The sequence below is a fragment of the Castor canadensis genome, chromosome 9, assembly GCF_047511655.1.
Source record: "Castor canadensis chromosome 9, mCasCan1.hap1v2, whole genome shotgun sequence".
Classification (NCBI taxonomy): Eukaryota; Metazoa; Chordata; class Mammalia; order Rodentia; family Castoridae; genus Castor; species Castor canadensis.
Window position 1 is genome coordinate 15134545 of NC_133394.1, and position 27121 is coordinate 15161665.

Below are 27121 nucleotides of genomic sequence, written 5' to 3' on the forward strand. Positions count from 1 at the left end.
TCACAAGGAAACTCCCTGTATAGCTATCTTAAACAAACAAAAATGTCATCTTTTTTCTTTTACAAAATCCAAGAACAGGAGGGCAGAACAGGTCCTGTTTGGGGGCTTGGTACCAGTGGAAGAGGGGAGGAGGTGGGGAAAGGGTGTTGGATGGTGAAGATGGTGTCAATATTGTGTACACCTGCAGCTAAATGTAAAAACGAGACCTGTTGAAACTATTTCAGGAATGGGGGAAGGAGGATAAAGGAGAATGATGGAGGAGGTGAATTCAAGTATGATATATCTGAAATATTGTAAGAACTTTTGTAACTACCACAATGTACCCCCAGCATAACAATAAAAAAATCTTGAAAAAATAACAATAAAATTTAAAAAAGACACTAATTGGAAAGAATTTTGGCAACTGTAACCTGACACCTCTCAGGCTCCTGTTCAGTTGTACCTCTGCAGAAGTATTTCTGGATTGAGTCTTGCTTTGGACAGAAAATATGGCCTCCAGAAGAGTCAGCTTCCTATAGCAAAAGCTGCAGCTGGGTGCAGCAATCCAAGGCCTCCTTGCAAGACTTTGAAACAGAAAAACCTACTGCAAGCGGGCACCTCTGAAGGAGGCTTTCTCTCTGTGCTACTCGTTAAGCAGTAAATAATTAAACCACCCTGAGAAAGACAGGTAAAATACAAGCAGCAATGTCAGTAACACAGACATGAAAGAGAAAGGGAAGAAAATGAATTTTCAAAAAAAGCAGCGAAGTAATTCATTTGAAGCTTTAATAAAGTTTCATTTTCAGTCTTGTTTAAAGATGTATCAGACTTTAGGGATGTAACCTAATTACATTTTTATTCTAAATTCCATTCAGAAATCTTGGACTTTGATTCTTTAACACAGATCAAACATGGTATAATTTTTTTATGGCTATCAATACTTAAAAAGAATCTCTTCATTAAATACTATGAGGTCTTATGCATGTGTACACAGAGTGGATGGAGAATAAACTGACATGGCCCAAAAAGGGACAATTAATTTATATAGAAATAGCAAGCTAATCCAATGACTTATCAAAAAAAAGTTTCGAACTATTACATTCACTTTTACGCAAGTATAAAAGCACTCTGCTTGTAATATTGCTTCTGAGATGCATCTGGTCAGATCTGGTCAGATGCATCTTGGAAAGTGTATGTTAGGAGCCACTTTCTAAATCTAATTGTGGAATTATGCCAGAATGAAGTGTGGGAGGTAGTAAGGTGGAAGTCGTGAGCCTCGCAGTCACCCTCTAGAGAAAGGGGAGGTGTTTCAACAGGCTCACGTTTGTCAAGATTCTTAGTGACTGTCATGTTGGGGTTACCAGGAATCAGATCAGACACAACTGGCTTGGTTGACCTTTCTTCCCACGACTTTACTAAGAAACTTGAATGGGATAATGGGTTAGTTCTTCCACAGAATCTCTTGGGGAAAGTTCCCTCCAAGAAGCTTTTAAGGTATGTAGGATTTCTTTTTTAACTATGAAGAGGGAAAAATGTTCCCAGTGAATTTGTCTAGTTACACTAAAGATGTGACCAAGATTTAGACACCCCAACAGGAAAACTTATGGAAAGTTTTGGGGGTTATTGTTGGTGTGGATTTGCATTTGTCTGTTTTTTTCTTCTCCAAATATCCATAGTGCTCACCAATCAATTTATCTTTTAAGGCCAACCATTTAAAAAGATGCCCTTTGTCAGTTTAAGCCATTTTTTCTTGCAACATCCTGTATGTAAGGGAGGCTGTATTGTTACAAATTTTAAAATATGATAGCAATTTAGATAGAAAATAAAAGTCATTTGAAACCAAAAAATAATCATATTATGCTTGTCAAAAACCTATTAATAGCAAATAACTAAGATGTTATTGCCTCGCTATTGTTAGTGCATGAATAAAATACTAGGTTTAGAAAGACAAAATAAAAACTTAATATTCACTCTTCCTAGGGTGACCAGTTCATGCAAATTTACCAGGACCTTCTGGTTCTAACACCAAAAGCCACGAGTCCTGTGAACTCTGTCAGGCCCTTATACACTGGGATGATAATCATCCAAATTCAAAAGAACTTTGAAAATATAATCCAATAAAGCAAGAAAGTAGTATTTAGCAAATGCATAATGCAATGTACATTTACTTAGTTTAAGGGCAAAAATATGTCAGTTGGAATGAAACACTCTATAGGGGAAAAAGTTTTCAAATGCTAACAATGACAGCATCAATCACCCAGCAAGTACTTATTTCCTTGAGTTTTATTCTGCTCTTTTTCTTTATCCAATCATAATTTTTATGCATATCTATATTATCTTTTTCTGCTTGTATGTATTATCTTATTAATTTTCCAATTGTATATTTTCATAACTGCACTTCAAAAGACTGTATATTGCTATATTACTTTCAGAACCATTCAAATGACACACAATACCACCGGCCAGCACATATAAGTGTTCTTTAAGGAATCATGGTTACTTTCTTTTTTTTTGGTATCTTAAGAAGTGATAAATGGCACTATGCAATTATTCAAATTGATTTTAAGTTGTTTCTTTTCTCATGTATTCCTTATATTTACTGTGGTGAATTATCTGAATCGTTTTTTATGAAATTAAGATTGTCAGGCTGGTAGTGTGGCTCAAGTGGTAAGAGCGCCTGCCTAGCAAGCATGAGGTCCTGAGTTCAAACCCAAGTGCTGTCAAGAAAAAGAAATTAAACACTTCCAATTGAGGTATATTTTATATAAAATATAGCTACTAACTCTTCCTTGTGAATGCTGCATATGAAGTTTTTTTCTCCTTTCCACTATCACTTTATTTCTGAATGACTGATGTTGTCTCTTGTGGAATGTCTGTCCAGATCTTCATGCCTCCTCAGTCTTCCCCTGCTTCCAGTTTCCCTGCCGTTGGTTACTCCACCCACAATTACTGAACAGCTCAATCTGTGTTTGGATTTTAATGCATGACAAAAAACACCCCCTAGTTTAATATATAAAGCCATCCAAACCCTCTTGTTCTCACTAACTCAGTTTATCAATCTTTTTCTCTTTGACTTTGCTCTCCATCTTTGGAAGACCTCTATATTGTTCTAACCTCCACAAAGTTAACTTTCCTAATGAATCATCTTTATAATGTGTAATCTGGAGTCCAGAGGGAAGTGTGGCTTAATTAATGAGGGCTTTGTCTGGGTACCCACTGATGGAGTGGGAATCTTGAGTTGAGATAGGGCTGAGGACAGAAGCAAGAAGGCAAATGGTTTGACCAGTTGGTAAATGAAAGAGGACGTAAAAAGTGAGAGCAAATATGTTTGTTCTTAGTTTTATCCTGGCCAGTCCTATTTCAGAAGCCTTTTCTGATCATAATTACAGTAAAAACATAGCAAGGAAAAATAAACCCAGGAGGTGAACTTTGTGAGTTTGCTGCTCAATAAATCTTTGTACAAGGAGGTAATGTAGGCTAATGGAAGGAACATTAAACCTAATATCTGGAGACACAGGTCCCACCCTGGCTCCAGTATGCTTTAGGTTGTCATTTACAAGGATTTAGGTTTAAAGAATAAGGAAATCTTGCAACATGTGACAAGGATGAACCTTGAGGCCACTATACCAAATGAAATAAGGCAGCCACAGAAGGACAAATACTGTATGATTCTATTTACATGGAGAATCTCAAACAGTCAAACTAATGGAAGCAAAGAGTGGAATGAGGTTGCCAGGGCTGGAGGGAGGGCAGAGAAGGGGGTGTGGGCAGCTGCTAATCAATGGGTAGAAAGTTTCAGTTATGTGAGATGAGCAGTTCTAGTGGTCCTCTGCACAGCACTGTGCCTACAGATGACAACACTGTATTATGAACATGAAGATCTGTCCAAAGGATAGATCTTCTGTTTAGTATTAGCCGCAATAAAATAAAATTGAAATAAATTTTAAAAAGGAAAAAACCCAGCCTCTCATACTGGCACCTGCAATATGATGTACTTGCCTCATGAGTGAGAAAGAAACTGTGTTTTCATATGAATACACTTTGTCTGTGCTACTGCCGTATGTACATTACAGACGCATTTGACTTGTTCTCAGTTTGCCTGAATGATACTCTTAAATCAGTTTGAAAAACCATGCATAAAGAAGAGTTTGTATTTGTGTTGACTATGACAGTCAGAGGGGGAAGGGAGCTGATATGGATACTGGGAGCTCTGGGTTCAAGTCTAGCACCTGCTACTAACAAATTATATGGCTATCTCAGAATTCTTTAATTGCTCTTTCATTTTACTATTTAGATCATTTTGCTATTTAGGTTATTTTGAAGATCCAGTATGGTTGTAAAATTAATTCATCTAAAAGAATTAAACAATGCAATTTCCCAACCCAGTTTTAAACAATTAAAACTATGTCACAATTTATTACATCCCTCTCTACCTGTTATTCTGAAGAAACAAGCTTTTTTTGACCCTTTGTGCCATTCTTATAGCCCCTCTTTTGGGGCACAGCCTTCAGAGATCATGACTTAATGAAATATTAGTCACTAGAGAATAATTCTTGCTTCTTTCCTTGCCCTCCCAAGCCATGCTCTTCTAAGTGCCAGCTCATTTATATGCAGCATCTCAACATCGAGTGGGAGAGTGGGGACACAGGCATAAACCTTCCAGCTCCCGAGACAAAAAGAATGTGCTCTAAGTACCAACTCTGACCACTCAGAAAGCCACAGAGAAAATCTTAGCGGAGCAAAGCCTCCCTCTTCATGTGCTGGTAAGGTCTGGAGAAAAAAGAGAATTGTGTACACTACTAGAACAGGTGGCTTTACTTCTGAATCAAAATTACAAGCCCAAAGCAAAGCAGTTCACAAAGAAGTTTCCCTAAATTGCTTTGATTTGTAAATTTGCATGTCTGTGTAGACCTACAGTGGAACCTTGGTGGACATCACAGGTGGGCAAGAGATCAGACGACATCACAGACCATTGGGAGATGAGTGGAAGGGCGACGAGAGAGAAGAAGAATGGCAGTGACAGGTTGGAGGGGTCCCGCAGGCCTGGTTTCCCATGCTGGCCTCTTTGAGGACTTTCTCCAGGTTCCAGTGGGGGTTCTCTGGAACTGCTGCTACTAGCTCTGATATCCAGTTACCCCAGCATCACAGGCATCTTCCCAACCCTACTTTAAGTGACACGCCCACCTTGGAGTGAAAGAGGATAGGAACAGAGAGAGACGAGATGCTTTTCTATTGTGGCCAACAGAACAAGGACACTTCTCCAATCTCATTTACCCTCACAGCAAAGCTCTGAAGAACTAGAATTACTTTGAATAATTAAGAGAGACAAAAAGAAGTTAATATAAAGCTCATCTCTGCTTTTTGTAAACTGATGTTTCTCTCACCATTATAACTAAATAGGTCAACACAGAGTTTTTGTTTTTGGCAATACCAGGGTTTACTGGCAATACCAGTGTCTACCACCTATTGCTAATTTAACCCGTGTGTATCAATTTGAAGACTTCTAATTGACGTTTTGATTTCAAACTTTCATCCCACATCTGTAAAATCCCTGCAGATTTGGGCTGCCTACACTATCAGCTGACAATTCAATCTACACACTTAATTAGCATCATTGCCACTCAAGGCTTTGCACTTGTTCAGCAGGTGCTCTACTGCCTGAGCCACACCTCCAGCCCTTTTTGCTCTGATTATTTTGGAGATGGGATCATGCTTTTTGTTCTGGCCAGCAAGAACCGTGATTCTTCTAGTTTACATTTCATGCTGTTGCTGGGATTACAGCATGAGCCACCGATGCCCAGCAACACACAGATTTTAATGATGCATCTTTCAATAACCACTTAAACAGCCATAGAAATCAGAGCTTGCAGTGAACTGAGAGGAGACAGCATGTGCTCCAACATCCTTATTTTAGAGATGAGGCAAGCAAGGAGCACAGTGGTAAAGTAACTCACCTAGACTCATGTCGCTCATTAGCAAAGGGCAGTGTCAACAGAGAATCTGCCTGAGTAACCCAGTCTAGTACCATTACCACTGCTTTGTCTTTGTCCCCTTCATCTCTGGCACGATGCTCAAATGCATGGTAAGTATCAAGACCATGACAGCCACCCAGTGTCTACCACCTATTGCTAATTTAACCCGTGTGCATCAATTTGAAGACTTCTAATTGACGTTTTGATTTCAAACTTTCATCCCACATCTGTAAAATCCCTGCAGATTTGGGCTGCCTACACTATCAGCTGACAATTCAATCTACACACTTAATTAGCATCATTGCCACCCCCCCACTTTATGCATTTCTGCTTTACTAATAGTGTGATTGGATCTATAATAGTTCTTTCATCTTCACAATTATATCTTGTCAACTGTAAAGACCTTCTGTCCTTTTCCATACTTCATGGAGAGCTTTTTGCACTAATTAGGTTTCCTCCAATTAAAAAATACAATGCATACACTAAGTAGCTGGTCCTAACTGTGCAAGAGAGCACGTCATGCAAAGTATGTCTCCTGTCATTCCCTCGAGCTCGCCCCCATTGAGATTTTTGTGCATTTGATGGGTTTTAAATCCTCTCAACTGCGCTTACATCTCTATCAATTTTTAATAAAATGAAAGAGAAAATAAAATACCACACTAAAAACTGATATATCCTTTACATGTCTTTCAGTTATTAAGGTTGTTTTTCTAATAAACTGGCGAATGTTACTCCATAACAAATAAGAAATTACAATGAGATTTCTATCAATTTTGATGTCGTGTCTTTGATTATATAAAATTATTATATTTTTTATCTTTTTAAAGCACTGAATACTGTGATAAGCAACCTCACTTCAAATGCTAAACAACAAAAGTAAAGTCACATTTATAACGGAATATAAGCTAAGTGCTGGTGGCTTGCACTCAGGAGGCAGAGCTCAGGAGGACCACAGTTTGAAGCCAGCCTGGTCTCAAAAAAACTCCCTCACAAAAAAGAACTGGTGGAGTGTCTCAAGGTGCAGACCCTGAGTTCAAGCTCCAGTACCATACACACACACACACACACACACACACACACACACACACAAATAATGGAATATAGAATGAAGGAAAAAGTCAAAATGTTAGTTAAAGATTATTTATATGAAATTTTAATTAGAGTTTTTAGAAGTCATTTTGTGATCACCACCCTATAGGTGTTCTACCTGTCAAAAGTTGAAAATGAAGAAACATTTTGTTCTTCATATATATCATTCCACTACTGATATTTTCTTTTTCTTTCCTGAAATTATACCTTTTGGCCCTATGTTGAATATTGATTTAGTTTTCTGGGTCTACCATAAACTAGGTGGCTTAAACAATGGAAATTTGTTGTCTCATGGTGCTGGAGGTGGGAAGCCAAAATCAATATGTCAGCAGAGTTGATTTCTTCTGAGGACTGTGAGAGAGAATCTGTTCCTGCCTCTCCCTGGCCTCTGCTAGTCTTGTACATTCTTTGGTCTGTGGATAGTACGTCCTGTGTCTTCCCATCATCAGCCTTCTGAACATATCTGTCTCTGTATCCAAGGGCACAGTTATATTGGATTAAGGGCCATCATAACATCCTCCTCTTAACTTGATCATCAGCAAAGATCCTACTTTCCATTAAGGTCACATTCACAGGTACTGGGGGTTGAGAGTTCACTGTCTATGTGAGGTTCACAATTCAACCCTGTCAATTTGCAGTGGGGTGTCTCCAGACACCATGTCTTAAACACTTGGTCACCAGCCTGTGGTACTATTGGGAGGTGGAGTTCAAGCCAAAGGAAGTTAGGTCACTGGAGGCATGGCCTTGAAGAGAATGTTGGGATCCTGGCCCCTTCCTGTCTTTCTCTCTGCTTCCAGCTGCCATGAGGTGAATAGCTTTGCCCTACTATGTGCTCCACCCCATGATATTCTGTCCTGCCACAGGCCCCAAAACAACAGAGCCCACTGACCATGAACTGAAACCATGAACCAAAATAGCCTTTCCTCCTTTAAAGTTTATTTTCTCATATTTTGTCATAGTCACAGAACCCTGACTAATACAAACCCATAACAAATATGATGGAAAAAGTCCACTGACATGAGACAACAAAAATATTACTGTGATTATCCTGTCTTAGTTGTATAGTTACCAGAGCTGTCAGCACCAACTGGAGAGGTAAAGGCAGAGCAAGGGCATCGTATAGACAGACAGGAGGCTGCAGGGTGGATGGAAAAAGTCCCACCCCACCAAGCCAAGACAGAAGTAGAATCACCAACTTGGTTGCAAGTGAGGTGCATGGGGAGCCCACCAACAGCAAGGCTGCAGTCAAGGCAGAGAGGAAATGGGGCAGAAGAGCTGCGTGAGAACAGTCCTAATAAGCTGCATTGCAGGAGGCCTTCATTTGACACTATGAAGTCCGGGCCTCGGACTTCCAAAAGTCTAATACACAAGTTGCTGACTGTTTCCTTTATACATATGGGGCTTTGGGTTTGTGAGGTAGAATTAGTGGCCAGAAAAGCTGTTATAGAAGAAGGGTTTGCTCGGAGAGCCAGAAAGTCTGGCCAATACACACATCTTCAGCTTATTTTACTTTAGACATAGCCCATAATTAGTAGCGATGTTCACTTCTGCCCTGGGGGGAGAAGGGTTTGGTTAAATCTCAGTATTCTCATGAAAGTGTTGTCTAAGTCAGTGTCAACAATCACATTTGCTGCTGTGAGAATAAAGGATGAAAATGGTTACTGTTGTCACCAAAGCCCTGATGCTGGGGTGACTGGGAGATAAAACACCAGGATGTACAAGTCTATGGACATGAGATGGTGAGTGGGATTACAGGAATGCTTGATATTGGGACATCCCTCAGTTTTGGAAGATACTGGCATGATTTGGGGCCACCAAATTTTCTGCAGACGGAGTAATACTGTGGTCCAGCAAAGAATGTGTGTGTGTGTGTGTGGTCTTGGTGTCTATATAGGTAAGAAGCCTATTGAAAGCTGTTCTTTAGCAGTGGTGGCCTATTTGGGTGAGAAATGTCCCCAGAAATTTAATAGATGGTTCTAGTTGTATGAACTATTATCTGGGTTATGATATAAGTGGAATAGAGGAGAGATATTTTAAGAGTGAATTATCTTGGAGATAGCAGATCAGACACTCACTATTTCTAGGATAAGACATGTAGGGAACCAGTTAAATACTTTCACTGGACTGAATTTTCAAAGATGTCCATATGCAGTGCTCAGTGTTGACATCCATACTACTGTGCCCACTCTTTGATGCCTTTGTTCTAATGGCTGGCTCTTCTTCCACACTGGATGAATGAGTGAGTCTGGAGGGAGCTCCTGGGAGACTTTCATGAAGGAAATTAGGAGTGTAAGAAATATGCTTTCTTTTCTCTCATATGTGGAAGATAGACCTATAAGTTAAGTGTATATATAGAAACATATATGATTATATATATATTATATATATATATATGTATAGTGACAAAGAGAATAGAATCGTATTAGTGAGTCTGCCTTTGGGGGCTACAGGAGATGAGAGAGAGAAAGAAAATGTTAGAGAATGAAAAATATTGAAACAACCTATTTCTATATGAATATAATGTAATGTACTATACAGTAAACTGTTGATTATCAGGGGAGCACGGTGATAAAAGAATGAGTAAGTAATGGAGGGGAGGGGGTAATTTGATTAAAACACGATGTACACAGACCTGAAGTACCAAGGCGAAACCCCTTTGGACTATCAATATACACTTAATTTAATAAATGAAGGACAGGAGGAAAGTATAAATCTTTTCTGGGGATGAGTACCAGTAGGAAGTGAGTGGCCACAAGGAAGGGGAGAATGAGGGTGAATATGGTGGTTGTGTTTTGTATCAATATATGAAAATAGAGGAATGAAACCTACTGAAATTGTTATAAGAAGCAGGAGAAGGGGGAAGAGGAAAAATGATGGAGGGGGTAAATCAAATTAAGTTGTATTGTAAGTATATATGCAAATATCACAATGTAGCCCCCTGTACAACTATTATATGCTAATAAAATCATTAAAAAAGAAAAGAAAAGAAAAAAATGCTTAATTTATCAAAGTTACATTTGGTGATTTCTGTGTTTATCCTACTAGCAATACTCGCATTATTGCAATTATCAAAGAACTGACTTGCCTCTTCCCTTAAAATGTGAGCCCATGAGTAAAGAGCCCAAGAAGGCTTTCCCACCCAAGCATTCCCAGTCTTTGGCCCAATGCCTTGCATGAAGTGGAAACATGATAAATGTTTGTTAGAAAATTACAGGTGAAAATGACGTATCTTTAGTACTTTAACTTGTCCTGTTTTCTTTATTATCAGTGTTAGCTTTTTTCATGTTTATTATCTGGTTGAATTTATTTCAATTGTCTTCTAAGTTCCTGTAGCCATTTAGTGTTTTTTCACACCAATTTACAGATGTTCTTTACATAATAGTGGCATCGGTCCATTACCATGCTTGGTTCAAGTATTTCCCAGCTTTTATTTACTTTAATTGAATGAGGTCTTTAATTTAAAAAAAATTAAAGAATTTACAAATATCTATTAAATATCTCACTTTTTGTTTCTGATAGAGGGAATTTTATTCCCCTAGCGTCATGTTTTCATGGGAGAGGGAGGGAGCAGGAGGACAAGGACACTTCCTATCTCTTTCCCTCTTCACTTCTCAAGAGAGGAGGAGCAACGGGTTTGATGGCACAGTTCTGTCCTCTGTGGACTCAGTTCTCACACTTACTCTGAACTCCATGCTAAAGCTCACAGGAGCTGGCTTTGAACTTTCAGAAGAGCGGGAGCTTCACCCATCTGCAATGACTATTGGTAAGATTAATTCTGAGGGGATAACAGAGAATCTGATTTGTGCTTTTTTCTCCAATCAGCTTCCATGTTTCTTTTGAATTCTTTCTGTACTTGGAGCAGGAAAAGGATATAATCATCCCTTTTGTGTCTCAAAGGTCTTTGTCATCAATGATTCAGTAAATATTTGCCCATAGTTTCTTACTTGTTTTTTATAGCTTATTTTAAAATGCTTCTCTGAAAATTTAATTTTAAAATAAGAGAAATAATCAACATTATTATTTGATAAATATGAAAAAAATCATAAAGAGAAAATTAAAATCATAGTATCATCTACTTCCAAAGTTACTGACACGCACTTTTTATATAAATTTAACTTATACATTTAATTGACTTGGGGATTTCCCATCAGTTCTTTTATAACAAGGCTTCTCTAGCCCTGAGTTTTTAATTTTTGACTTATCACTCATTGGGTTCTAGGATACAATGGAAACTAGGCTCTTAGTGCTTTTTAAGCTATGCCCATCTGAGGAATGGCTCCCTGTTGCTTTCCATGAAGGCCAGAGCATAGATGTAGCTCTGTAGCAGGCTCCCAACCTTCTCAACTCCACAACCGTCCTCTCTCTTTCCTTTCCCCCCAAGTTCCATAGACTCCGTTCTTTTTATCTTACGACATCTATTGTTGAAAAGAGTAAATGGAGTCTTGCTTAAATTTTTTCCCAAAGTAGGTAATCTGTTTTTATCTGAGTGTTCAAAAACTTTCCAAGTATTTATTGAACTGTGGATCTCTATTAATTTTGATTGGAGAACAAAGAGTGATCTTAGTTTACATATTCAGATGTTTTTAAGGGTCAAGATTATTGCTTTCATTGCAATTATTGTGTGTTGTTCTTCAGGAAATTCCCCATTTACCATCTTCTCTCATTATTTTCATTTCTTAGTCTTTCAAAAAATAAAACCTTTGGTTTGAACTTGGGGGCTGGCATTTGCTGGACAAGCGCTCTACCACTTGAGCCATGCCCCCTGTCCTTCATTTCTTAGTCTTTCCCTGGCAGTTTCAGGCAAAAATTCAAGTTTATCTGCAACATCATGGATTCATTTTCATTGTACCAACCCCTCTTTTTAAGGAGAGCACTCTTTATACAGAACTATCTGATTCGAGAGGCAAAGTTATCTTCCCCAGAACCAGCCTCTGCAGGCAAGCTTTTCAGAAAAGTCATGGAGTTCAGCCTGAGCCAGAGAAACCAGTTAGATGAACCCTGTCTTTCTCTGCTGACAGGGGTGAGGTTAGTATGAAAGCCTATGTGGCAAGTCTTGTTATCTGTATGCCATACTGTATGGCTGCGAACACAAGGCCTCTACCTCAGCCCTGTCCCTATCCCCTGACCCCTGCCTTTGCCAGTCACACAGAGGAAGGGAGGATGCACCAGGCCATGAATGCTGAGCTGGCAGAATAGGCCATGCATCAAGGGTCTGCTATGTCATAGTACTCTTATGTGTGGGTTTGGACCATACCAAGCATGAGGCAATACCTCTGCAATCACACAGCACCCTGCGGAGCAGTGGAAGACCTGCATGAGCGCTCCTGCTCCTGCCTCTGCAGCTCAGCTCCACTCTAGACCTCTCAGGGCAGTGCTGCAGCAGGCCTGCTGTCAGTGAGGCCATTGTCCCAGCAAACTAACATCAATGCAGGCCTTCTGGAAGCAAGGCAGGGGACTAGAGATAGATCAATGACTCACGTTGAACGATGAAGAGTTTATGTGTAATGTTGCGATCAGCCTTCAGGAGTTAGTGGTTTTTATTTATTTTTTTCTTCACAGTACCAGGGTTTGAACTCAGGGTCTCATACTTGCTAAGCAGGCACTCTATCACTTGAGACATTATCAGTCCTTTTTGCTCTGGTTATTTTTCAGGCAGAGTCTCATGCTTTGACTCAGGTCAGGCCTCAGGCCACAATCCTCTTACCTACATCCTTCCATGTAATTAGGATGACAGGCACACCCCATCACACACAGCTTATTGACTGAGATGGGGTCTTATTATGTTTTTGCCCAGGCTGGCCTAGAATATCAATCCTCTGGATCTCTACCTCCTGAGTAGCTGGGATTAGAGGCATGTACCACCACACTTGCCCAAGAGGTAGTGATTGTTCGCAGGATCTAGCTTTAAAAAGTCCTGAGGAGTGAGAGACTTGCAGCATAAGGGTCTCAGTGAGAGACTTTGTTGATTTTTCAAATTATTGAAGGAAGTTACCCAGGATGAGATAATTACTTTACTAAGAAGAAGACCGAATTATGCTGCCCCTCATAAAATTCATGGAAATAAAGCCCATGGTGGGAACACATTTTCTACATGATCATTAAAGAATGGGTACAGCAGATATTATGAGATGCAGCCCACCAACTTGCATGATGGTGTCGTGACAGAGACACATGAGATCACAAATTCTAACTCCTCTCCATGAGATCAGAATGGCCAAGGGGACAGTCCCTAAGAGTGGTATCCCCCTCCACCACTATTGCTGCACTTGCCTTCCACTCCTGGATGCTTAGCTGATGGTCATTCCCCTGTGTCTTCACAACATTCGTGTTGACACTGCAATGCCCTGTCTAGCACCTGCCAGCCAGGACAACTGGCTCTTTCTTCAGAAGTTCCCCAGTCAGTGAAGAGTTTGGGGGTCAATGCTATATAGATCTAGGGTAGCCTTTCCTCGCCCTATGCTAGTGTCACAGACGAGGCCCTCACAACTGGAAATGTGCCTTTCCTACTGTTCTTACAATGGAGTCCCCTGCTTATTTTCAGTGAATAGCCTCATACCCACACCCACCATCCAAGAGGACATGGAATCATCCTCCTAGCCTCCCACAGTGGAGTCTATACCTGGACTCAAAGCCAGTGGAGTGAAAAGGAATGGGCTGCTGGATAGCTGGGAGACAAAGCCTAGAGGTCTAATGGTGGACCACCATTGGATCTGTGGGTGGATTGAAATAAAGAGCTAATGTGTCCAACACCAACCCTTAAAGCTCAGCCCCAGAGAGAGACTGGCCTTCTGCCAGTCTCTACAGAAACAAGCCAGCCTCAGTGTTTAGGTCTATAAGGTCAAAATCAAGGTCTTGATCAGTGCCGTGAACACTGTTGTGATTAGCCCTGCAGCCGGTTTGCATCTCTCCCTCACCCCCACGCCTCACCAGTAAAGATGCAGCTGGAAGGCGTGGACCCCTGTTCTGTCTCCTTGTATTGCCAGGGAAGGGGTGGATGCTGCACCCAGCTGCTATTGCTGTCCGAGCAGGAGAGGATTGAAGTTAAGGCTGTTCCAGGGCAGCTGCTTTTGCTTTTGGATCCAGGCTTTAGCTGGCACTTCCTGGATCATGTCTGGAAAAAGTCCTCTCTCTCCCAGGGTCTGACATCTGGCCCTGCTGGATGTAAGAGCAATGCTCCAGAAGGACATCTCTCACTGATCCAGTACTGGGCTCTTTCTCTGGTGCTGCACAGATGGGGTCTGAATAATGCTTACCATGGGTCCTGCTTGCATGGTAAGATCCTTACAAATAAGATCCCGATTCTAGGGGATGGAGCCAGGGATTTTCTACCCATGTCTACTTGCCTACTGTTGGTCTGCAGGTTCTTGACATGATGAATGACTGCCAGCCCCTGAGCGATGGGAACCAGGCCACACTGTATACTAGGGCCGCCATTAACAGCAGTGGGGACTCGGATATGTCTGCTGTGCTAGACTCTGGCTGGGGGGCTCTGGGTGGAGCCTGGTCACATTTGTGCCAGTGGGCTGAACATTACCCCTGACTGCAACCATGTGCCCATGCTCTGTGACAATGGCTTCGGCTCATGTTCCTCATTTGCTCTACAGTTCCCTGAGGGTGCTGGAGCCCTGCCCTGGACTCTAGCCTGCTTGGTCAGGTCCTGACAACCTGCCCATTGCCATCTGCTGGCTAACATTCTCTTTTAACCTGAATGGGGCTGCCACCTGCCCCTAAGCACAGCTGCCGCCTAGCTGTTGCTGTAGGGCCTCCATTTGCTTGTCTGGACCAATCAAATCAGATGTGCAGAATGACACCACCATGGCCTCAGTGGGAGCCCCACAGCCAGGTGAGTCCCTTCCATTCTGCCCGCATATATGTAATCCTCCTAATGTGCTCTTCTGGTGAAAATTCTACCCCAGACTAAGCTCTTAACCCTCGCTCAAAGTCATCTCTCAAATTTTCATCAACATTGATTCAGTTGCAATGAATGCCTGGTTCTAGGGCCTATGCACTACTGAAAGGCATAGAAAACAGGCTTTAAGATCTGACAAAAGGTAGTTCCAAAACAAAGTAACAGACTCTAACTTGAATATAATTTCAAAGGCAAAAGTCTTCAAAATCTGTCAAAGCCCAAATGTCCTGTTTCCCATAGTGAATGCGAGCAAGCCAAACACCTTTGGATGTCATAGCACGCAGCCCCACCTCGATCACGATTCCCAAACTCATCCTTGCTCTCAATTGCTGTGTGTCTGTCACTGACATAAGACAGGCAACCACAGTACCCTGGCTGCTAGCCAGAGAGCTAGGAGACATTCCAGTGTTTGTTGAATGAGTGAATGAATGTCTGAACCAATGTATAAATCTTCTAATGGAAATAACTTCAGAAATTTAAAAAAAAACCAAGATAGGGACACAAAGTTTCAGTTTTACAACTTGCTGTTCTGGAGATGAGTTGCTCAAAGACTTAACATTACTAAACCATATGCTTGGGAATGGAAAGTTGCAAGGACAAGGACTTGGTTTGTTCACTGATTTATTACCTGGTATCAGGTTCTAAATCAGTGTTCATTGAATGAATGAATGTTCCTCAAATTTGTAAATCTCATGACTTCTTGGAACTTTTTTGCAGAACTCTGTTTATACATAGCAACATGTTGCTGTTACTTTATACATTTAACTAATCCTCTGTTTCGAGATATTGTAAATTGAACTCTTAAATCCCTTTCAAGAATCTCTTCCAAGTTTTATGATCATGGCAGTTTCTTAACCATCCCCTTCCTCTTTCCCTTCTCCCACAGCCTACAACAAAGACCGGCTGGCATTATATCACAGTCCTTTCCTGACCCTGAATGAATGGAAGTTGAGTCCAGACTCTGAACACTGGCCTGTCCCAGAGTTCACTCTAATTGCCCATCACAGGTCCACTTTCCACTTAAGAGGGTCGTTCCTCCTGTCCTTTCCTTTAACTCTGCTTCCTTGTATGCTGGTTCCTCTTAGGGAACACAATCCTATTTCTTTACCTGCCTAAATCTCACCTGTCTTCCACATCCCCCACCAGTGCCTCTGGATTCCACCCTACCTTCCTTGACCCCAGCCCATGTGACCTCTCACTCCACTCTGAATTCCCCATGTCCATCACACTAGACAGCCCCTGAACACCTTCCAGGGCCTTCCATGCTCCAGGTTACAATCTCATTAACTTCTGGAGTATAAATTCAGTTCTAAATTCTTTTAAAGTTTTATTTTTCAAAGTTTCCTGCAGATCTAGCCACAAAATAATATTTGAAAATTGTTTAACTGTCTTGCCAAAGTTTTTGGGAAATGAAATACCTATTCACATTTCCCTGTATATTTTTTGTATATCATCTACACACCATCATTCCAGAAATAATTTCAATGAATTCCTGTGTGCAATCCTTCATCAGCCATCATGGAAAGTGTTTTGACCATTTTGCTGTTGTTTTAGTCTTTGGTTCATCTTAAGATAACATTAAGTATGAAGTTAAATTTATTTAAAAGAGTATTTCCTTCAGAAATTATTATGAAATCTTGATATAACCTGAGTTATATTCCTGGTTCCTGGACTTTTTGATAAGGGAGGGGAACACTAGGAAAAATCCAAACATTTCTGTACATGAGGAGTCACGTTAAAATGGACAAAGAGCTCTCATGAAGGAAAAAACAAATGAAAATGGTACAGGAATATTCTGCAAGGAATCCTGAGGCTGGTTGGCAAGTCACATGCCTTTGCTTTGTTGCCTCAGTAATTTTCATTCTTACCCTCAGGTGGCTTCTGACCACCTGGTTTGGGGTCACCTGGCCAATGCCCACTCACCATCCTCCTCGTAGAGCAGGCCCATGTGCGCCTCCGCCTCAGCTTCTTTCTTCCCACCGTCAATTTTGATCAGCTGTGCAATCTTAAAGCACCGTTCATAGAAATGGTTCCTGACCCACTTGTCTTCAGACTTAGTGAAGTAACAGGCCAGGGCATACAAGTTACTGTATACATCTTCAAAGTATCCTTTGGAGACAGAGAAGAGCATCAAGAACTCTGTTAGAAAGATGACTATGGCACAGTCTTGCAACTGGCACACTAATATTGGGACACTTACTCTGCTTTTTCTTTTCTTTCTTTCATTTATTTATGGCACTGGGATTTGAACTCAGGGCCTCATGCATGCCAGCTAGGCAGGTGCTCTTACCACTTGAGCCACTCTGCCAGTTCCCTGCTTTTTCTTAAGTGATTAAATGCTTTAAAAATCAAATCTAAAGGCAGAAATTAATTTATTGTAACTATTAAAATGATGACATCATCTCTGAGATTACCCACTCTCTTCTTTGAAAGCGTGTTTTTACTTCTTTTAAGCTGTGCTATCACTTTCGAAAATCTTAATAATCACATTAGTGAAAAGATGTGTACTTGAAGAAAGCCATAAAGACTTTTCCGAGAACTTCTCAACGTGTTTGGGTCAAACAGGAGACTTCAGAGAACAGACAGGACAGGTCAATGTCTACTAGTACGGTACTCAGCTCTTCTGAATAACGAGAACATGGTATCATTGACTACTTCCTCCAGTGGAGGTCCGAAAATATTTAGAGATTGCCAAGAAAGTTAAGAAGATAAGAAAGGAATGTTCCTTAACTATGACAAAAATAATGTAAGTGAAGGAATAAGAAAGGAAGTGGACAGAGTCAGGTGTTTTCACTCAGGGCTGATGGGTTTAGGGAGCGATGATCAGATGACCAGTAGGCTTTGGTCATTCCTGGCAGTTTGCAGCAACACACGTTTCTAACATTGCCAAGAAAGAGGAGACTTGTATGCTTCTATTTTCTGGGAGATTTTTTTCCATTGAAAATACATACACACTGGTCATTCTTTTTATTCAGACTGTTGGTAGTTTATCGCTTACAACCATGTAGGTTTTTCCCTAAGGGGCATCTGACTTATACAAAAAAGTATGCTAATAAATTGTGAATTGGTCTCCCAAACCCCACTGTAGTCGTCAACTTGAACAAAAATGTTTGTTTTAATAAATTGGGCCTCAGTCCTATAAAACCCCCTCTAACAGGGGATGGGAACATGTGCAAAGTGTCCTGTGTTTTTCCATTTATTCCTAAAGCACACTTGTAAAATGTAGTGGCCTCTGCATTCCTGCCCCCCACCTATTTTTTATAACTATCATTATGTACAAGAATTGAGTGAAACATTGCTCACTGCTACCAGATAGCCATTCCCTAGGGGACTTCAGGTGTAGAAATACTGCCCACGAGGAAACTTAGGAGAAGAACTCGAAGGCTTAGGAAAAATAAAAATGGTGGAACACAACAAAAGATAAGTGTCAAGAACCATAAATAAGTCAATCTGGTGTCCCAGAAGAGATTTCTAGAACCTCTCTGCTGGTCCTTCACATAAACTTCCTACCCACACACGCCCCACCCCTAATGTGAAGAGATGGCCCAAGTCTGAAGTTTACCATTTCATATTATTGGTTATATTTGTTGATTACAGTTACTGTTTTCAGATGTCAATAAGTAAAATATTTCATACCTTCTATCTTAATAAGAGGTATATATAAAGTTTCTATATAAGGTCCTGTGATTATTTTTTATTTTTTAATAATTAAGCTTTAATATAAAATATTCCCAGCATTTCACAAACCAAGTTTTTTTAGACAGTGAATTGTATTTATATAAGCTATCAGAATTCCATGTATAAAGATTAATTGTCAGTTAAGGTATTTTTCTTTTTGGTACTAGGATTTGAACTCAGGGCCTCCTGCCTTCAAAGTAAGCACTCTCCCACTTGACATCTTAGTTACTTTTCAGATAGAGTCCCATGCTTTTTTCCTGAGCTGGCCTCAGATTCTGAGCCTCCTATCTCCACCTCTAGTGTAGCTGGTACTACAGGCATGCACTATCATGCCCCGCTTGTTTTGTTTTGTTTGACAGTATGGGGGCTTGAACTCATAGCTTGCTTTTTGAGGAGGAATTTACTAACTTCTTGCCTGGATTGACCTTGAATTGTGGTCATTCCATCTCTGCCTCCTGAGTAACTGGGTCATTTTCTGTGGCCATGGTCTTTACTCTTCACATTCTAAGTAGCCTTTCTCTTTGCTGTGATCACTCCTTTGAATTGTCAGCAGATATACTCAGAAGGTGAAAATCTATTGTTGGTGTGTTTTCTAGCCATCATGATCCCTAAAGAAGAGGTGAAATAAATTTGGAAAATGCCCTAGCTAATTTTCTTCTATCAGTGAAACACGGTATACATAAACATGTTAAAAGTTCTGACAAGTCAACTTCACTGATGTTTGTTCCCCAAACTTATTTTATCAAACTTTCGGTGTTGCATAAAACTTGTATCATGTGACCCTGCCTAGCACTTGCCTAGCAATGAGGCCCTGAGTTCAAACTCTGGTACCACTATATAAATGTTTATGTATTGGTCAACTAGAGTAAGTATTTGCACTAATACGTTTTTGAAATAATTCAAATTATTGCAAATACAGTGTATTTTGTAGGAGAGACCCTACAGAAGAGTTATTCTGAACAAGAGGTAATTTTTTTCAATTTAACAAATGCAACCCTAGTTACTGCAAATATATGACAGAGCACTCAGCAAAGAAACACTTCAACAACTATTCTTTTTCTTTTTTGTCATAGTGGGATTTGAACTCAGGGCCTACACCTTGAGCCATTCCACCAGCCCTTTTTTGTCATGAGTGTTTTTTGAGATAGGGTCTCACAAACTATTTGCTGGGGCTGGCTTTGAACCATGATCCTCCTGATCCCTGCCTCCTGAGTAGCTGGAATTACAGGCATAAGCCACTGGTGCCCAGTAAGTCATCAAGTATTCTTTTACTGCTTGCATTAGACATTGGCTGTTACAAAGCTGGAACTTTGTCAGGTTTTGAAATTGGAGAAGTATATTTATACATGTAATTACTTTTCTTTAATAAAAGATTGGAAATTGAAATGTGTTCTATCTTAGAACAGACTATTTTAGGTGCTTCAGAATTACAAAATGCTTTATGACAATTGACTCAGTTGTGACAGGTCAGATATTTGGCTCCTGTTTGTGCTGTTCAAATGGAAGATTCTAGTTTAAAAGTTGAATGATAAAATTCAACTTTTAAAAATGACTAATGACCAACTTATCTTGGTTAATTCTATGTCCAGTGAAAATATCACTTTGGTATTTTGGGCACATACTGGGAAGTAAGTTTTTGTGTAGTAGCATCTTTTATTTACAATAGTTCATTTCTTGAAGCCAGGTGTGGTGACACATGCCCATAGTCTCAGTTACTCAGGAGACAGAGGCAGGAAGACTATGATTTGACACCAGCCTGAGCAAAGTTAGTAAGAATCTAAAAAATAAAATAAAAATCAAAGGGCTAAGGCCTGGTTCAAGAAGTTGAGTAGTCAAGGCCCTGGGTTCAAACCCTAGTACCACACACATGCAAAGTTAATTTCTTGAGAAACTGTATGTAAATTGCATTTTAAAGTTCACCAAAAGACTGTACTTTTCTGTCAATCCTGCTGTTTAAAATATTGTTTCATAAAATTTGGAGGCTACTAAAAAGCTAAACATTGATCTACCATATGATCCAGCAATACCGCTCTTGGGGATATACCCAAAAGATTGTGACACAGGTTACTCCAGAGGCACCTGCACACCCATGTTTATTGCAGCACTATTCACAATAGCCAAGTTATAGAAACAGCCAAGATGCCCCACCACTGAGGAATGGATTAAAAAAAATGTGGTGTCTATACACAATGGAATTTTACGCAGCCATGAAGAACGAAATCTTATCATTCGCTGGTAAATGGATGGAATTGGAGAACATCATTCTGAGTGAGGTTAGCCTGGCCCAAAAGACCAAAAATCATATGTTCTCCCTCATATGTGGACATTAGATCAAGGGTAAACACAACAAGGGGATTGGACTTTGAGCACATGATAAAAGCGAGAGCACACAGGGAGGGTTGAGGATAGGTAAGACACCTAAAAAATTAGTTAGCATTTGTTGCCCTCAACGCAGAGAAACTAAAGCAGATACCTTAAAAGCAACTGAGGCCAATAGGAGAAGGGGACCAGGAACTAGAGAAAAGGTTAGATCAAAAAGAATTAACCTAGAAGGTAACACATATGCACAGGAAATTAATGTGAGAACTCCCTGTATAGCTATCCTTATCTCAACCAGCAAAAACCCTTGTTCCTTCCTATTATTGCTTATACTCTCTCTACAACAAAATTAGAAATAAGGGCAAAATAGTTTCTGCCGGGTATCAAGGGGGTGGGGGGGAGAGGGAGGGGGTGGAGTGGGTGGTAAGGGAGGGGGTGGGGGCAGGGGGGAGAAATGACTCAAGCATTGTGTGCACATATGAACAATAAAAAAATAAAAATTAAAAAAATAAAATAAAAATACTTTTTCATAATATCAGCAATCACCTCCTATCAACCTCCTACCCACACCATATTTGATGCTCACATTTGTTTTTAATATTTTTGCTTTTATGCTAATGCTGTGTTGGGAGTGCCATGCTAGTGAAGCAAGGCAAAAAGAGAAGGATGGCAGGGAAGGAGGGAAAACAAAAACATGGGGTGTTGGATCCCATGAACACACACACTAACAAGTCCTCATTTCATCCAGCGCCTCTGCAGCACGACTCTTCAACAGCCCCTTCCTTCCTGGAATCCATGGCTTTATTCTCAGCTCTAGTGTTCTCCTGCAGCTCTGGCTGGCTGTTTTCTGCCCTGCCATTCGCTCTCCTTGTTTCTGTGCTGAGTGCTTTAAAGGATTTTGTCCCTGATCTGTGTCACTCCCTTAATATGTGTTCCTGATCTGTGTCACTCCCTTAATATGTGTTGACTCAAAAACCGACTTTGTTGTTCACAAAACACCTTCACAGATTTGCATTGTCCTAAGTTCCTAGAGTCCAATTTCCAACATTTCTACCTGTATTTTCCAGTGACCTCACAGACTAAATATGTCCAAAATCAAACTCAAATCAACATATATTTAGTGCTTGCCTATTCTGTGACCTCTGTTATTCTTCTAGGAATACAATGACAAATGACCTCACATGTCCTCCCCAAACATAAACTTACTTCTTCTCTCATATTTCCTATGGTTTGTGAATGTTATCTGTTGTTCATATTTTATATTCTTAAGCCAGGTCACAGCTCAGTAGAAGACACATGGTGACCTCCCTGCAGGGGCTCAAAGACTTCTGCTGCTGTTTCCCTGTCCTCACTCCAGAGTAACATAGGGGGAACACAGATTTGCCCAACACCCACAGAAATACATTTCATTCTGAAATGAAATACAGACATTGTCATATCACATCCAAGGTTTTTTATTCCCTTTGAATCCTGTGGTATTTTCACCTAAAACACTGAGAAAAAAAATAACTTAGAACACCAAATTCTAGGATTTCCTTTTTTTTTTTCTTTGAATACAGATGACCAACTAAAATGATCAATTCCTAATAAGTAACTAAAAATATTTAGGGCAATGTCAGTATAATTATGCTAGGGATTAAATTATTTTCTTCAGTGCTTGAAATATATATTAACTTTCTGGGAAATCTTGGAATACAAAAAGGACCTTATTTAATATGACTTCATGGGAAATATAAAATTAACATCTTGAATTACAATTATGAATTGCTGACTTTTTGTGTTATTCACTTCTATTATTTCTGTGATACAAACTCATAGGACTTCATGATAAAAAGCTTCACAGCTCGTTGTATAGATGCCAGAAAATCAGTGTCATTTTGAAATGATACTTCTCTTACACAGTATGTCCTAAGGGAAGTCAATATTCAGGTAACACACAGAGAAAAATGATGTAAAAGTTTATTATTAATGAAGGAAAAGATTTTAATCTATCGGAAAGTTCTGGAAATGTCTTTAAGTGCTCTGTATTGTCTTCCCTGCTTTGCAATGACATCCCCCAGGTAGCCCGTGCCTGGGCAGCCTGGGCATTCAGCATTCCTTGTCATTATTCCATAAATTCGTTTAGTGGACCAGGTTGTACCATGCCACATGGTCTTAACGTTTCAGATTACTACACAGAACAACCTGGGATTTTTCCTTGGGTCCCATGCCTGTACCCACCTTTCCTCTCTGCAGCCTCGGCCCTGGTCAGGTGGTAATAGAAGTAATCCAGGGTGTCCGGCTGCTCCTCCAGGGGCCTCTGCAGCCAGAAGATGGACCTCCTCCTGGCCGTCTCCTTCAGGACCTCCCAATGCTCCATTAGGCTGAAGAGCTCCGTGAAGGACTTGTGGTAGCCATCTCGCAGCATGTCCACACAGATGTTCTTCTTGTATGAGTTCCTATAACTGGGAATAAGAATCAGAACACTCAAGCTTTGTGCTAATCCTTTCCACTGCATGCTGTTTTCATTCTCTCATAATTAAAGGGTGAATCAGGCTTCCTTTTTTCCCCCTCAGTGAAAGCAGGAAAGCTATCAAAAGATCTTTGCATCAAACACTTATAATTGAACAACTTCAATTTAATGAAAGATGCCAGGAGCTATCTAGATACAGTAATTTTAATGAAATTACATTATAAATATATCAGTTACAGATCTGAGCTCTCTTTGATGAGGACAAATAAACTAGCTGACTGACAAGGTTGAAAATGCTTGATACACCAGCCTCCCACAAAACCAACAAGCAAGCAACCAGATGAACAACACTCAAGCCCCCAATAAGCCAGGAAAAGAAATCAAACTTGTTATTTAATATCAAAAATTTTTTATTGACAGTATGGAGAATAAAGGCATGCAATGGATGATTATTTATTAGTAATCGTTCTCAGTATTAAGTAGCTTCAACACAGTTTTATAGAGGCTCACTCTTTCTTCTGCATTGAATGTTTCCCAATGTTTAGTGCAATCTATTCCTAAATACATCTACACATAAAGCTATTTGCAGGTGGAGTTAATTAACCTGCTAAGGTTAATCATTTACTTAATCCCAGCACTTAGAAAGCTAAAGTAGGAGGATCACTTGAGCCTCAGAGTTCAAAACCAGCCTGGGTAACATAGCAAGACCCTCCCCCCACCTCAGAAAACAAAGAATCCAACAAGAAATGATTCACTTGTAACTTCAATGATAAATTCTATATATGGTGACAAAGTGGCAGAGGAACACTCCATCTAGTCATTCAACACATTGCTATTAGGTTTCCTACTAGGGGCGTCCACTGTAGATTCAGTGTCATTGTGGGGTTTGAGTCCAGTGGGAGATCACACTAGCGATTAATAACAAATAATGACTGAAATTTGCTATGCAAGAAACAAACAAGATTAGGGGGTAAGAGCTGTGTGTCAGCCATTATTCCACAAAGAGAACAAGGAGGTGTCAAAAGATAGTGCTGCAAACCTATGACATTACCTTGTTGTTTTTTTTTTAAGGAGACAGCTCAATATTTAGGCCACTGACAAGAGATGTTAATACAGGCAAGAGGAACTTCAGGGTGGGGTGGGAAGAGCCCAGAATTAGTCTCAATACCCAGGAATGACTCAAGGTGACCTGATCTTCCTACACCTCACTTCTCCTCACATGTAGGGAGTGTACATTCATTTATGCCCCACTTACATTCCAGGATTCTTCCAGGAACCAAGTGAAATTAAGTATGGGAAACACTCTGGGAGACGTGAACCCTGGAAGGCTGGGTCTCAGCTTCTGGCTGTAAGTTAGACTCACCTACAGAATTTCTAAATCAAAACTGCCCGGGTTCTACCTGCCAAGTGGATCCGCTGAGGTATAGAACAAAACAAATAAAGAATGGCAAGAATACGAAGTGTGTGCGTGTGTGTGTGTGTGTGTGTGTGTGTGTTTTAAAAGCAGGGCCCAGACCAGGAAGAGACATCCTGGTAGAGGCAGGAGAGGAGGAGACAGGGGACATGACAGGATGTGACTGAGTATGCTCAGGAATGGGCATCTGGAAGGAGAGGCCCAGCCGAGCTGCAACCCTACCCCCACCTGGCAGCCAGATTGTAGCCAGATTGAAATCACGGTCCAGGTCAAAAGATCAAACAGCACCATCCAGCAGGACAGCAGGAACCATCTATGATAGGGATGAGAGGAGGATGAGGGTTTTGCTTGCCCCTGCTTCTTCTTCCTATCCAGGAGGAAGAGGAGACTAAGAAGAGGTGGTGGTGATGCCGTGAAGGGCTGCGTCCTCTCCTGCCCCTTAGTCCAGTCAAACACAGAGGAGTTTGGAGTAGAGCAGGCCAACAGTATGGCATTCAGGGGGATCTAAGGGTAGAAGAAACTGAACTCTGCTTCCCCACATAGGATTTGAAGGTAGGAGGGTGACTGATGCTCCCCAGTCCTGCACCAGGCATGGAAAGGCAGCAAGCAATAGAGGGTCTCTGGGAAGAAGAGGGCAAGAACCAGGCCTGTCATGTCCCATGGCCCTTGAGTGGCATGGGTATTCCAGTGAACTGTGTGTGTGACACACAAAAAGAAGGCCAGTTTGTCTGCCACTGTGTCATCTGGCCACAGCAAGGAGGTACATGTTGACAGGCTGTTTATGGGCTGCAATTGGGGACTGAAGGAAGCCATAGTCATACTGAAATGAGCATCACTGGGGACCTCTGGAGGGTGGGTTCAGGCCAGTGTCACCTGTATAGGACCCCATAGGCTAGGAATGCATTCAGCTATGAGGAAGAGATACATTGCTTTCCCACTATTTTGGAAAACAGGGGGTTTGGTTTTTTTTTTTTTTTTTTTGCCTAAAGTTAGGTAGCTGAGGGCCAGGTTCAGTGGCTGACATTTCTGGGATTATTGTGATCTTTCTCCTGCTTGTCCCCTGCTATGGGTTGTTATAGTCCCACACATCATGTCTACATTCAAGACAAGAAGGAAGGGAACGTGGGTAGCAATGGCTGTGCCTTTCCTGACTTGGGGAAGAAAACCAAAGCATTCCTGTGACTGGCAGCACATTTCCACTTGGTTCCCATTGGCCAGAACCATGTTCCCTGTCACCCTCCCTAGTTGCAAAGGGTATAGAAACACAAATACGGTCCAACAAAACTGGATTTAAATTAGCAAAGAAGAAAGGAGGACGGGGGGGGGGGCGCTGAATAAGTAAATGCAGTGACAATCAAAGCGATGTCATGCCTTATGTCACCCCAGCTGCCCAAATAAGGTGAATGTCAGATAAACAGTGAGTGACATTTAATATTAGAATATCTTAAGTATTGCATGGGACATACTTCTATTGAAACAAAGTCTCTAACTTTTTGAAACTGAGATTGAAATGCCTCCTACATATTTTTATTTGCTGTCAGAGGGATGACGCAGTGTCTATATAGGGAAAAAGGGTCACAGCAAGAGACTTTAGAATCCTGAGCAACCTGAGAAATTCCAAATTGGACCTACTCTACCTGAAAGTGACAAGATTGGATTTTTACACTCCTGAGCTCAAGGCTCAAGGCCAGAAATTAAAATTAAGTTATAAAAAAATAAAGACTTTCAATTTAGCATCCTTGAGTTTGTGACTCTGAAATTCACACCTGATCTGACAGAAAGGACGGCAGGAGGATAAACCTGGGAGGAGGCTGAAGAGGTAGGAGACTCCAGGGCTCATGATGGGAGAGGTTGTAGGGGTTGGAATTGGGGTAGGAGTAGGAAGATAGAAGCAGGTGGGAACAAGACGAATTTAGGAGGCAAAAACATGGATTATTTGGTGGCTGAATGGATATTGGGATGAAGGAAGGGAGGAGCTAGAATGGTGTCAAGGGTTTTGGATTGGGTAATGGGTAGTTGGTAATTTGCAAAACACAAAGGGATGAACAAACTTGGGGAAAGATAAAGAGTTTGGGTTCAGATAATTTGAGTTTGGGAGCCCAAGGGCACATTCAAGTGGTACCCCAGGAAGCAGTATGGGGGATGGCACAGGGGACTGGAGGTCTAACCTTGCTTTAGACAAGCAAGGCCACCTCTGTATGTTTTCCTATGAGTGAAGAATGCCTATGGGAGTGAAAAGAAAGAAAACTGTAAATAAATAAGAATTAGAGCATTGACTTGAAACAATGTAAGTTAACGTGACACAAGGC

General features: G+C 40.8%; 1 protein-coding gene across 2 annotated transcripts in view; it reads right to left on the reverse strand.

The window, feature by feature from the left end:
* Positions 1-27121, reverse strand: part of Ttc29 (tetratricopeptide repeat domain 29) — a 192659-nt gene that overhangs the window by 138570 nt on the left and 26968 nt on the right. For both annotated transcript variants that reach the window (XM_074041061.1, XM_074041062.1), the window contains exons 5-6: positions 23167-23390; positions 16873-17058 (exon numbers count right to left, since the gene is read on the reverse strand). In XM_074041061.1, coding sequence (XP_073897162.1) covers positions 16873-17058; positions 23167-23390 — 410 coding nt within the window. The remainder of the gene's footprint in view (positions 1-16872; positions 17059-23166; positions 23391-27121) is intronic.